At 39.4% G+C, this 14,843-nt stretch overlaps 1 protein-coding gene across 1 annotated transcript in view; it reads right to left on the minus strand.

Moving 5' to 3' along the window:
* dntt (deoxynucleotidyltransferase, terminal) overlaps positions 1-14,843 on the minus strand; it is an 82,370-nt gene that overhangs the window by 49,595 nt on the left and 17,932 nt on the right. Inside the window, exons 4-7 of the mRNA XM_067609473.1 lie at positions 5,243-5,413; positions 2,018-2,089; positions 1,674-1,797; positions 130-262 (exon numbers count right to left, since the gene is read on the minus strand). Of these exons, the coding sequence (XP_067465574.1) occupies positions 130-262; positions 1,674-1,797; positions 2,018-2,089; positions 5,243-5,413 (500 nt within the window). The remainder of the gene's footprint in view (positions 1-129; positions 263-1,673; positions 1,798-2,017; positions 2,090-5,242; positions 5,414-14,843) is intronic.

Raw genomic sequence — 14,843 nt, forward strand, 5'->3', positions numbered from 1 at the left:
TACATTCCCCTGTGCATAACCAGTATGAGCTTAACACAAGTGGGGAAAAAAATAAAAAGCACAAAATAGGCAGTGCTGTTCTATTTCAAGTACCATATCAACACTGAAAGGAGGAGACAAGTCTTGTACCTGCGAAAGCCACCTGTCAGCGCTAGTATGGCGTCCGGCGTGATCGCATGGACAGCTTCGTCAATAATGTTCCCTAGGGCTCGGGCCTCCGCTTTACTGACAGCCCTGGAGATGTCTCCATAATGCAGAAAACCTGCGGGGAAAAAGACCACGTGGATATTAGTCTGGGAGCCGACCATCAATCATAGCCATTTGCTCTGGGGAAGTGGAGAGTCAGGGTGAATTAAAAGTAAGGTAAAATGTGATATGTTCTGCCGGCTGATAGAAGGCGACTACCGGTGCACGTCTGCTGCAGACACAGGAGGATTTCATCCACTGTAGAGACTGAGCTAAATTATGAGTGATTGATTGATGGGCATCCACAGTCTTGTTGATTGGTTTTTTTTTTTCTCTTTTTTTTCCCCTTAGATGAACAGATGCTACAACACCAACTAATTAAAATAAATCTTCGATGATATTTCTGTCTTTACTGCAATAAAAATAAGTGTTTCTATTCTTTTAGGATTTCCAGAAAACAGTGGAGAGATCAGGGTTCAGACACATTTTCCGTGTCAAAAACTCACATTATTTCTCTGCACGGAGTGGAGACCGCAGTGTTCAGAATGATGGATTAAGACCAGTTTGATGAAGGTGTCTGTCAGCATAATACATTATCGGATGGAGTTTCCAAACTGAATGGGGAACCTGCGAGCAGTAGTGTAATATAATGTCTTGAATTACCACTACATGCGGTGCCACATTATATGCATCCAGCGACATCCTGAGCGGCGGAAGAAGCGGGAGAATGATGCAGACAAATAAAAAAGCTGCATATCGGTATTTTCCTTTGTGACATTTAACCACGTACGTTAAACACGAGGAAGAATTGCGGCTGATGTTATCTACATGTCTGGATGCTCCTTTATTGCTGGATTACTGTTCACTCAGCTGTTTTCTTAAGATTTGCAGACAGCAAATATGCTCTGAACTATGATTTTCTACAGTTTCCATCCAGGTTTTTAAACCAAGTCAAAAACCTTCATCTAAACTCAATCTGTAATTAAACATAATAACAATATCACAAAATTAATGAAGGACAGTTTGCCCACAGATAGAATATGAGCCACAAATCTTCCTTTACAAGTGCCACAAACAGCTAAACAAATCATAACTCTCCCACAGGAAGTCAGAGACCTCTTGTGGTCTTCTCTGCCCAGCTGATTGATGAGAGCTCATGTGAATTCCACAGCAAGTGTTCCCCTTCATGGTCACTATTCATTGATTTTTATTAAAAATACTCCTGCTGCCTTTTCCATTGTGTTTTCACTGTTAACTCCCTGCTGCTCTCATCTCACTTCAGAGAAAACACATTACAGCTAGAGCCTCCCATAAGGAGCCTCCTATGGGACCAAAAAGGACAAAAAGTTCCAAATAACATGCAGGCCCCCCCCGAGAGAAATTGAACGATTAGTTCTTTGAGTCTTTCTTGGAAGCAAACTCGAGTTGTATTTTTCAGTCTATAATTTGCGGAGTGGCTGAGTGGGGATGGTGTGATGTTGATGTACCATAGTGCTGCATCCGGTTTAGTTGAATGCTGGGATCTGCCAGAATGTCGTTGAATGAGCGCAGCCCTCTGTGGTACCACTTCTCTGCCGTCTTAGGTCCAACCCCAAACACACTTGTGAACAGCTGGCAGGAAACGAGGTAAGGGCGTAATCAAGAAGACATGCTCTGAAATGACAGCTCTTCTCAGAAGGGGTTAGCTTTCAAAGTTTTGAAGAGTTCTATGTCCTTAAGAGACGGCAAATGCAAATCATTTTTACAGCGATTTCACATCACCGAAATGGAGAGAAGGCAAAGTGAGGCCAGAAAAACTTGACAACAATGGATTTGTTTTCTGTTTACTGACCTTCAGTGTTTGATACCTCTCATTAGACAGTACTTTCTCCACTTCAAGCGAACGGCCATATTGAAGGAACTCCTGGAAAACATAAAAGCAGATGATATTATTAAAAACAGTATTGGTGTCAGCATCAGCATGTTTTCCCTTGGTTTTTGTTCCATCAGCAATTAACTAATTGCCCGAAATTACAACTCATTTAAAAACAGTTTCCACTTAAATCAGGTGCTCCTCGTGTTCTCATTTCCATTTCTTTTCAAGGAATAACGACTTTGTTGTTGTAAAACCTGGGATTAATACCGGTTTTATAGCGTTCATAAAAAGCCCAAGGTAATGTTTTCCCCAGCTTCTATTGTTTGCTCTGAAACAACTTTGTTCTATGTTTAATTGTCTGCTGCTCTCAGCAAAGAGATTTAATTTGCTGGTCACATATTAAATGTCTTTATTATATGAAGGTGTAGAATCAGGCAAGTTAATATCAGCCATCTTCCACAGGGAAACTGTAAAAGTTTTAAGTGTTGACAATAAGTCTATATATTTGCGTTTTACAATAGCTTTATGTGTGCATTTTAAGCTTGTGCATAAAAGGATGACATCTAGGATCAATGAACCGGTGAACCTAAGATCCAGACTGTGAGTACAGTGCAGTTTAAAGCAGCCTTCACTGCTCAATGATGCATCCACCCGTCCACCTCTGCTTTTCAACCGTCAAGCTAAGGCCAACCCCAAACGCAAGGATAATGCTTCGACACACTCGCTGCTCCGGGGGAGACACACTTCTTCACATGCACGACGTTTCTCACATACACACAAAACACATACTGACTACTATTCATCCCCAACTCTGCCTCAGTGCTCCCAGACTTTCATGTCAGTAGGTTTATATCTTTTCCCCACTTTGGATGTTCAGTCAGCAGCGAGCGGCTCAGTCGCTGCTGACAGTGTGTCACTCCGATGTTCACAGGCACATCAAGCGTTTTGTTTTTACTCTGTTTGTTTTCACTTTGTTTTTCGTGTCATGTCATTTTCTTGTTTTGAGCCGCGATCTGTTCAAAGAGACAACCTAGCGAAAAAAAACTCACCGTGGGTGCACGTCTGAATCATGTAAAAACAACAAGAGGGAGAGGTCATTCACAGGCAGTCTAATTTGGTCTCTCTGGGACATTTATGTTATTTTGGTTAATGACTATGTCTCAGTGCTGACAGATTTGACAGATTTTGAATCTTGCTCTGAGACCCACAGTGTGTGAGTTAGGTTTAATGTGTCAGAGTCTTGGACTGCTAAGCTCAACTTGTTCTTCTACAGGGACTCTACGTTCTCTTCAAGCAAGCATTTCTCAACACTTTCCCTGACAACCTGCCATGATTTCTGCCCTGAGCACGACAGTAGGTAAGGGGATGATTACCAAGTGACCCAATGAGATTTTTTTTTCTCCCAGAGACGAGACACATTTGTGCGATGCCTGTCCGAGTGTGTGCTTATGTGTGTGGCAAGTTTTGTTAGTGTGCGTGTTGAGAACTTTAAATTTCAAAACTATTTTTGATATCTTTTTGAAAGACTGAATTCAGAATTGCTTTTTTTTACCTTCAGTAACTCGCAGATAATGTGTTCTGCAAGATGAAATTCCACTTCGTTGTCACCTCCAGAAAGCATATTTGTGCAGATTGGTATTGTAAGAAGAAGAAAAGTTCAGCAAGATTCTTTCTGACAGTGCTCTAAAACAACTGGCACGATATTTAGGAATACTCTACCACACTGAAAAATCTTTGAGTATAAAATATTCAACCCATGTAGGCTTGAGAAAAGTTTGTGTTGTGGTCCTTCACAGAGAACTGCAAATACAATGGATTCTAATTGACTCCTTATAGTTCTGACTTTCTGCTGGAAGTACCTTATTTTAAGGATAAGGGCTGGTGTTATTCTACAGTATGTTTCTTGTTTTAATAGTTTTTGGACAGTAAAATTGAAGTTTATGGCACAGGAATAACGTAAATCAGGCTTTGGCTATACAGACCAATTCACTGTTCCACTTTTAATGAGATATCTTGCGAATATCACCAGACTTTACCTTTAACAATTTATTGGCAAAGCGATGATTGTTGATGATTAAAGAAATTATATGATTTTGTAAAAAGCATTAGTTATAATTATATAACCTTATAATTTTTTGTGCTTTTAGTTTCACTAACTAAAACCCCACAACCTCCAACGTTGGCCAGTCTGTAAGAATATATAAAAACAGGCACACAAGGCAAAAATAAAGTTGGAACATACTGGATATGCAATTAAAGAGTTGGATTTTGCTACAGGAGTGGTTAGAGAAGTTTATGTGCACATTTTGAGATGTTTTGACATATTTGCCATGGCTCTCAGTCACCAATTTATAGCGCTATAAACTGCTGTAATTGTTGTTTATTCCAGCTGACTGTATTGCAGCTTCCATCCTCCATGAGGGAGGAAACTACAAACTTAAGAGCCACTTTTCAAGACTACAGGGGGTCAAGTGGTTGATACTCAAAAAATGGATTTTGGTTGAAATAGCTTGATTTACATTTCTGACAAATAGTGAATCATATCTTGAGCTTGAAGTGAAACTAAGTTATAAAGTGATTCAAGTCTGGTATGATAATATTTTGTGTGATGACTGAGTTATGAGCTGTTTAACTTTCATTGTCTCATAAACTATATTACTATTTTGTACAGGAGTTAGTCACACAGTAATATAGGCCAATAAAGATCATGGTTTACTGCTACATTAAATGTCGATGCTGCTTGTTTTGTGTGTTTTAGTTTGTTTACTACAGATACTATCACATTTATTATAATGAGCATTTTTCAATGCATTTTTCAAAGTGATTAGCTTGACCTTCTTTCATTCCAAGCATCCACTGGTTTTAGATCATTTCACTACAGTGTGAAAATCAAATTCAAGAGACCTGAAAGTTGCATTAGAGAGGTAATCCATCCATTAATTATTTCCAAGCATGGACTGATCTCTCTCCTTTGTGGATAATTCAGAGTTTACTGCTAAAAAAGACTTTGCATTCACAAGCTGTTTTGTAAGAAAATCAAACCCAGACAACCAATGAGCTATTGTGTATTTTGTGAAATGATAACAAGAAAAATGTCTGTTGTAGTTTGTTTAGTATGGCTACTTACACTACTTTCAACACATAATACAGAGGAAAGCTTGCAAATGTTTGGCTGACAGCTGGACTGAAGCTGTGCTTTACCTCCATGACTGCCTTAGTGCGTTCTCCCAGGCAGGGCAGGTCCTGAATGGCCCCCATACACCGCACCTCCCAGGACAGACTCTTGAGGACAGACGCTGCTCTCCTGAAGGCCAGACACGAACCTTCATTCTCGTTGAATTCAGAGCTCTCAGCCAGCACTTCAAAAGCATCCTACAGGGAGAGGGAGGCAAGTATGGGTGAAGGGTGAGGAAAAAGAGATGGAAAATAAAATAATAATATAGCAGATATTAGACTGCAAAAATACTTTTCCACCAGAAAGGTAACAAGATGTGGGAAGATGCAGGAAACACCTAGAAACCCGTGGAAAGAAAGCAAGGCCAAGCAAAGATGTGTCAGGTGTGCATTCACGTGTGAGATGCAGTGACCCGTAGAGGAACCAGACAGGGAATGGAACTCCCTCCATTTCCTTCCTGCCTCCTCTATCACTCCTCTCTGTCTGTGTCTCTGTCCCTGTCACTGTACAGTAGGACCTGCTGCATGTTGATTCTCTTCTGGATGACTGGACAGAGACATTAGTGGCTAGCAAAACACCAGACAGGAACCTGTCATTTTCCACTTGTTCACTACAGGCTCCCCAGAGATGCAGCCATGGACTTTCCCTCTACAAAGGCAACATGTTCAAATGCTGAAATAGGCTCCAGCCAGGATCATGAAAGGAATGAATAAAGGAATAGGTATACTAGAAAGCACTTAGAGAAAGAACAAGTCCACGCAATCCTCTAACTTGAATTCTAAAGGAGTTTATTTTAACAATAGGGAGTGTTATGTTTTTAGCCTTTATGTGGATTCATATCAAAAAAGAAATACAGCCAGACAATCTTGTTGAATTTTGTAGAACACCTAAACTGTGGTCATGCTAGGATTTAGTACAAGAATAAACTATTCAAGTGAGTTGGACTCATGACCACTGAATTATGGATTTTCAAATTCATCATAATTGGTGAAATGCAAATGAAATGAAAATTTGTACAGTTGCTCTGAGTGGAGAGGTGCAAGAGTCCTCTAAATATAGCTTTTACACAATGCATTCAATAACTATGGAAAAAATAAGCCATAACTACAAGAAATTAGCAACTTGTTATGGTACATGGTACAGCATTTTAAAAAAAAAATTGACAACTTTTTTCAGGGTTGTCCTAATCTGTCATGAACCAAATTTGGCGAAGAATTTGGATTAAATATTTGTATTAGGTCAGGTTAAAACATGTTTTCTTTTCTTATTAAAAAAATGAAATGGAGGAAAATCAGTGTGGATGGAAACGGGTTTGACCAAGGATTCAAGAATAAAAAGAATTTTAAGTCCCCCTTCACTCAAAAATATGTTTTTCTTCTTGGATGTTTGAGCCTCACTGTGCATAATGATGTATGTGCAGTTTGACAGTAATTTGACACTAGAAGGCTGTTTTGCATTCATCTGCAAGAAGTAGAAAGTTTCTCTGTGCTCATTGAAAATCCGATTTTAAGAGCTGGACCCATAGACATATATACGTGGGCCCCACATGTTGCTGCGAGGGTTAGTCAACATCGCCGCCATATTGGACCAGGCAAGACTATTCTGTAAAAAAATACAAGTAAACAGAGGAGCAGCTGTTTTTCTGGATAAAAAGCACCATAATGTTTATATTTCTCAACTGAAGTAATTTTTTAATTCAAGGGTTTATGATCTCAGTGGAATAGAAAGATTTTGAGAAAGCTGTGCTGTGATGTGTGCCGTGCTAGCTTGGTGACAGATGCTGTACCCCATGAGTGGCGCTAATAAGAGTAAATAAGAGGCTAGAGGAGGCCAAGCCTCCCCAAAATGATTCAAGTAATTCACAAAAAGCTTTTTGTGAATTTGGCTTGCTGATTGATATTTGGATGTAATAGCTAACAGGTTATTTTGGTGAGAGAGAGACCTTTGTTTTCTGAGAGAGGACAAAAATGCCATCATTTCATGAAATCTCAAGTGGCCCTTGAGTGTTGCACAGTATCAGTCTGTTCTGTTGTTTAGTACTAATATACATTGCTTTTCATCCCATATTTTCAAGAGGAAAAGGAAAGCCCTTCAGTTTTTTTTGTACTCCACATAGATCATAAACTCTTAAATATAAAAACATCTCACTGAAATAACTTGAGAAATGTAAACCAAATGAAATGTAATAAAAGCTCCCCTTTTACTTGTATTTGTTTAGAGGCGAGTCTTGCCCAGTCCAATATGGCAGCGACATTGACAAACAATCTAGCGGCAAATACACCTTCTACGTATTTATGTCTACGGGCGGGCCTACAAGCATGATTTGTGACATCACAAATAATTTGGAAGCCAATCCTGGTCCAATATTCAATTTACATAAGTGTGATGTGGAAACATGAAATCTCCAGTGCACAAACAGTGAGAATAGACTTTACAGTGAAGTAGGAGACATCTTGTGTCCAGCAGTTAAACTTCTGAAATAAAATATATTTGCATATCATGAAATTTTTAATGATTTTTAATATTTAAGAGTAGATGCCATTTTAAGGATTTTACCATAGTGATTATACTTTTTTTGTTGAGAAAATATATCAGACACACATTATTGTTCAAAGCAGAATATTCTTATATTTGTTAATACATGCCTATAGGGGACCACCTCATATTTCAAAAGTTATTAGAATGTGAAAACGAAAGTGCCATATAAATGGCCACATGGTGGCACTATCCTCATCAAACCTTAAAGTCCAACTGAAGTCATATTTAATCATCTCTCTATGCTGCTTGGCTCCTTTCTGACTCAGCCGGCTGGGGGGGGGCATGTAAATGTCTTGCTTGATTGACATTAATTGATTTGATTGAAAGGCTGCCAGAGTGCTGGTGTTACACCAGATCGAAGACAAAGTAAACAAACTGCTGTAGTTACAAGTCATGTTGTGTCAACTCACAAACAGGGATATTGATGACCAAGCATCTACGGGTCCAAAGTGACATTTTCAAGTATGTTTACATGCTGTTTAATGTAATGCAGCTAAGCAGCTAATTAGCTACCTAGTCTGCAAACTGACGTTAGCAGTGCACTTTTCCCCAGTGAATCTTTGTTTGGCGGCTCATTCAACAAGCGAAGGTGCAGGACAGGACGTGTATTCATGTTTTTAAGCTCTTCCATTCCCCCCTTCCTACCATGATGGCCATTCACATGCTTATTATGTATGTAAATTGTTGGAGCAATTTTTAGGTTGATACCATTTGTTATACAGATTTGGTGCAAAATTTTACCATTTTTGACCACTCGACAATTGATAAAACAGGTCAAACATCCCTCCAAAATACCACATTAAGACACCAAGACCTTGTGGAACACCATAGAAAAATTCATGCTGTGGTTTGGTATCAAAAACTTTTGACATTTGGAGATTTCTGTAAGAATTGCATTTTTCAGCAATTGGATGGCAAACTCTTCTGTTCAGGAAATTGCTCAGAATCCCCCTTATTGTAAATATACCTATGAAAGCCATACATCCTCTGAAAGCCCTAGGTCTCTAGTTTGTGGGTGTTAAGTTTCATGAGGCTGTGATTACCCTAAAGGTCACAATAGGTCATTTTATATAGTGAGGTCAAGTTTCAAAAAATGGTCTCACTGCAATGCAATGGCTACTACGGGGACACATGAATACAGTTGGGGTCATTGAATCCACAAGAGTCTCAGCTTTCCAGTCAGACCCACTTTATGCAATTCCAAGACTGTTTAGGGACCCCAGTATGCAGAGATATTCAAATACATAATTTTTAGAATAGGTGAAAATAACATTTATATTGCATGCAAAAACAACTGCATAGTTTTTGACCAAAGCTGCATGGGAGTAGCATAAAGTGGGCATGTCTGTAAAAGAGAGACTCATGGGTACCTATAGAACCCATTTTCATTCAGGTATCTTGAGGTGAGAGGTCAAGGGACCCCTTTGAAAATGGCCATGCCAGTTTTTCCCTCACCAAAATTTAGCCTAATGTTGGAGCGCTATTTAGCCCCCATCCCGACAAGCTATCATGGCATGGTTGGTATGACTTAGGTTGGTATGATGCCTTAGGTCTTCTAGTTTCATATGATACCAGAATCCTCACTCTAGCTTTGAAACTGAGCTTACTACACCCTCCAAAAGACAGTAATGTCAGCTGAGGAAGCCAGCATCCGTGGGGAGTTTAAGAGGTTAAATTAGACAAGAGGAAAGAGACTTGACCAGGAAAGCTAATGTGAGTTTTTGTGGCTCTTGTGTTGTGTTACAAGATGCTATCAGGCTCAGTGTGACCGTCTGCTCTGCCTATGAACGCCGTATTATTGCTTTACTCAAGATTTGATTTGGTGTATTAAAATAAGGACCCCAGCTATGTAGGCAGATAACAGAACATTTGTTGAATTTATTGAATCAATGAAAAACTAGGAGGAGCCATCATGAAAAAGAAAGAATTTAAAATATAAATTTCTCCCTTTTGGTCTCTGATATTTTTCTCAAGGGAGACACACAGGCCAAATGATTTACAGAGCAGATATGTATGCTGTAGAAGACCAAAACAATGCATTTTCAGTTGGATTTTAATCTTTTATTCCTTGGTCTATGCACTAACTTTCCATACTATTTAGTTGAATTAGGTTGGGTAATTTTTGAGATATTCTGCTAACTAAAAGTAACTTTCAGAAAAATAGACTAAATGATTCAATGATATAACATCAAAACCATTGGCAAGCAATGGATTAGCAATGGATTGTTATTGCACTTAAAGCGATTAAAATGAGAAGTACACTTCACGAAACAATGTCAGTGTCACACTTCCCAGTGTTGGCACACAGCTGTACGTTTGGCACTGTGTTCAGCTGGACTGTTTGACAGTTGGTGTCACTGCAAAACTGATACTGTTGCGGAACCAAGTGGAGAAAAACATGTCACAACAGGAGAGTTGAATCATCAGTATAGTTATTTAGTTAAACAGGTAATATTTGTTTGTGGGCTATGACCAAACATTTCAAAATAATGGTGTCAATATCTCTGAGATGGAGCAGGCTGGTGCAGCGAGAAATAAAGAGCTGCAGGTGGGTTTTGTGGCTGTAATGTTTCTCCCATTATGTCTAATAAGCAGCCTGAAAATTTCTGCTAGTTATTGAAGCAAAAAGATGGAATTATATGAAATAAGATGCCAGGTGTACTTCTTCATATTCAGCCACCATGCAGCTTAAAAACCATCAAGAAAGACATTAACAATAAATGGTTGGAAAAACTACAGTATGTGAACATTTACGCCACCTACTCAAAAAAAGAATCATGTAGCACATATAAAATTTCATGGAAGAGTGGCTTCATACAATTATCACATTTCAGTCATTTATAGAAGCATAACACAAAATGCTAATGTGTCGCTGCATGAAAATCCTTGGGGTATTGTTCTTGCCAAGACCCCTTAAGCATGTTGTGTTATGTGCTTCTTTAAATGAGGAAAATGTGATAATTGCAAATTGCATTGGGTTTTTGCATTGGGGTTCACATTTTTGATACGCTATGTCACTTTGTAGCTGATATTTGGTGTTTTGCTCTGTACACCTCCCACAAAAATTTATTATTAGCTTCAAAGAAGAAACTGTCTTGTCATTTGTCTTCTCTTATAAAATCCAGTTTCATAGACCAACAATGCCGTCTTCCTACCTTCTTTATTATACTTGTCCTACTGTCCATTTCCATACAACTACAATAATGTAAAACATAATGTTGGTGGTATTTTCATTCAGTTCATGCCATTTTAATTCAATTTTTCTAGAGGGTGTATTGATTTAAAGCCGCTGCCTTAGTTGATTTTTAACCATAAAGCGGAAAAAATCTCAAAAAAACCTTACCCTACAGACTACCAGCTAGCAGCTTAGGAAGCAATTGCATTTTCACACTGCGTCAACAATAGTGCACTCATAGACTAGACAGTTTTGTGGCATGCTCTTGTTGTAATTACTGAAACATGGCCACTGTGTGTTGCTGTACTCAATATAAGGTTGCAATGAAGAAATGCACTCCTGCATACACAGTGCTCTCCTCAAGTTGCTTCATTTCTAAAGCTCAGCTGCAGATAACACAACATACATTTGTAGCAAAAAAGAGCAACATGGGCATTTTAATGGAGTCCTTATTTTCCACCACTTGTCATATGTTCAAATTGTCTTTTTAACTTTCACTTATTATCACTTATTTTTTTAATCCTGATTTGCTCCACTGACATCTGAAAAATAACATAGGTCTATTTTGTTTTGATGTTTGACTCGCTGCCACTCATTTATATCTATGTAGCGTTTTATGCCGGGCTGGTGTTCTTGTGTGAACTCATGAGCAAGGAGTGGCTGGACTTATATGAGGTGTCAGTGAGAATAATGAGAACTCTTTCATACACCTTCCTACAGAGCTGCAGACATGGGCCTGACACCTTGTCTACCCTGGACAGCCCTGTTTTTTTACAGATTTCCATCTTATTAAAAAGATACACTTCCATTTTAACCAATCCTGCTGTCTTCACCTGCCATGTTTTTTCACACATAACTGAACATAATTTTTTGGGGGCTTTTGCAGTGCAGTATATACCTAAGCTGAACAGATTCATTGTAGTCACTGACAGAGGGAGCAGCTGCTGCCGACATGCTGGTTTTGCTATGCTGCTGGAGTAGACAATGTTTGACTGTCATTGGAAAAGAAAACAGGCAACTGAGTGTGTTGGACCTTCTCTAAAACCTCAGATAGCACAAGGACTGCAGGAATTGGTTGGTAATCTCTCATGACATTTGGGTCAGCATTTCATATTATGCTAACTCTAGCATGCTGCTACTCTGCCCTTTATGTAATGCATGAATCAGTAATGTTTAAGAACAAGACACAATAATTGAAATAGATATCAGTGAAATACTATACAATACATATTGGAGGAGAAAAAGAGTAAAGCTGAAGAATTCCAAATCCTGGACCTGGACCTTGATGCAGCCCAGTATGACCCTAGCTCAGGACAGACTTGGCCATATATATGCTGTGGTTCCTCTCCTCTGGCCAAGCCCCACTCTGAGGTCACTGCACCACCCGCAGTCTTGTGCAGACATGCAGCCTCAGGTCAGTGAACAGCAGACTTAAGTCCAGCTCACCCAGGAGACGCACTGACCCGTTTACTGCAGCACATGGAAAAGGAATGACCCTTTACATCCCGGCACGCACACACAAATACACACATACACACTTACACACACAAACACAGCGGGGCTCTCCTCACAGCATGCAATGAATAGGAGAAGCAAGCTCATAATTGGAGAGGTGAGAGGGCACATTTGTGTGCAGGGTGTGTTACAAGTAGTTTGTCTAGATGTGTTAGGGCTACAGTACGAGTGGGGTTCCTGCCTCTTCACAAGTAAGAACAACCACAGGGTCATTTGGTGATTGATTGATTTTCAAAAATACATATATCCCAAACACAAATGCCTGACACTGTGAGCCCAGGACAAGAATTCCCTTCTCTGCTCTATACTGACTGTTCACGTAGATGTGAAACCTGTGAACTTGAGGAAATATCATGAGAGCACATAGAAAAACAGTGTAATCCGTACATAATGTTCATATGTTTATGTTCTAAATTTGGAGTCACATACAAACTAACACAGGTGTAAATCAGTGTTTAAACAATGTATTAACAGCTACAATACACTATTTGTTCTATGTATAGTATATTTCCAGTCTTTGTGCTAGGCTAGGCTAACGCAATCCCAGACTAATGTCTCTACTGAAATCACAGAGATTAAAATAGTATTGGTCCTCATATTTAAAGCTGCTCCAATTAATATTTTAATATTAACAATGGGTCAGATGACTATATATGTGTACTATTAAAGGAGTCACTCAGAGTGACAAAACTACAAAGACTCTGCAATTCCCCTCAGCTCTCTGTAGAATTTTAGCATCTTTCAGCTTGTTTTGTTTTACAGACCGTAACTTTATTGTTTTGGTTCACTCTCAGTGCTTTCATCAATCTTGTTTCCAGTTGCACACAGCAGGCAGCTGTTTGCTGTGAAAAGCTCTGTTACACCTACTATGCACCACCTGCCTTGTATCACGCTGCAGACAGAGAAGTTAGCGACTAGCTGGTGAACATAGTGGAGGATATAGCTGCTAAAAAGCCAGATTTTTTTCTCAGGAGTTAGTGAGATCAAAAACAGAGCTACATTGAGAGTGAATATTGAACTTCACACACGACAAATGAATGCTAATCTTGCTCTGTGTCTGCTGGATGTGTAAAAAAGCAACTGTTTGCTAACACGGTCGGTGTATTACTTTATAATAGGTGAGTGTTGTGTTTCCAGTTTGTTGCGCTGCCCCAAAGTGACAAAAAATAAATGTATAAGTTAGTACAATAAATAAATTAATTCTCAAAATGATGGTTTATTTTTTTAAATCTGATGTTATTGTCTTGATACTAATACAGCGTTTTAATTGCTTATTGGGTCTTGTTGCAAAATGTTCACCTTCAAGAAATGAGGGTCTCCTAAAATGAGTGGAACATTGGAAATAAGTGGAACACCCAAATGCCACACATAACTATCTCACCTTTCCAAAAACTGGATTTTAAGACCTTACACACACACACACACACACACACAAACGCTCTGCAGCCAGTCTGTCAACTGTCATGTTCACGTAGCAGCTGCATGGAGTCAGCGCTGCGGGCTCGAAAAACCACCCTGCATATGGATTCATCTAATTAATGAGAAGTTAAGGCTGGTAGGGGGACTTAGTGCGCAGGGACGTTGATATAGCACGCCGATTTACCCCCCACCACCGGATATCACGGACATGCCTGCAAGTCATGTTCACACAGCAGCCCGCCTCGCTGCATGCGCAAAAAGAAACCATGAAAGGAGGTCAGAGAACCCACTGAGAAGAGATTCAACACGATTAACAGCTAGGAGATGGATTTAATCTATCCCTTATCTAATTAATAAGTAGTGGACATAATTTGGATTTTCTTTTCCCATGTCATTTTAAGGTTTATCTCAAATAAAGAAAAGGAGTGTGTCTAATTTGTTTTCTTACAATGGAGCAATTCAAAAGAAAGTTGAAGGCACTTTGATCTGAAATCTAACATTTGGGGATTTGATCTTGAAAACAATATGAAAACCTGAACACAGAGAGCAAAGGTAAATGTCTTGGGACAAGATACCTTTCTCCCAGAAAGTGAAGTTTGACCCTTTTCTGATCTTTATAGGTTTTTATCTTTTGGCTGTTTAAGTCATAAATATTAACTCCACCGGGTGATGTAGGGAATCAATTTGATTTGAGGTTCAGCGCTCCCATACCATCACCACCACCCCCACCCCCACTCCCCGACTCCCCAACTCCCCCACCCCACCCATCTCCTCCTCTGTGGTGCTTGTCCTATCAATACGTTGCAGGCCTTGTGCTGAAGGGAAACAAATTCATGATGTTTCTCTCACTGACTCTTTTTTTCCCTTCCCCTCATTAGTCTGGTACACTGTGTGTGTTTGTGTGTGTATTGTGTGTGTATATATATATATGTGTGTGTGTGTGTGTGTTGCCATCAGAGAAAAGGCATTCAGTGCTGCAC

Source organism: Thunnus thynnus, chromosome 14 (assembly GCF_963924715.1).
Source record: "Thunnus thynnus chromosome 14, fThuThy2.1, whole genome shotgun sequence".
In the NCBI taxonomy this organism is placed as follows: Eukaryota; Metazoa; Chordata; class Actinopteri; order Scombriformes; family Scombridae; genus Thunnus; species Thunnus thynnus.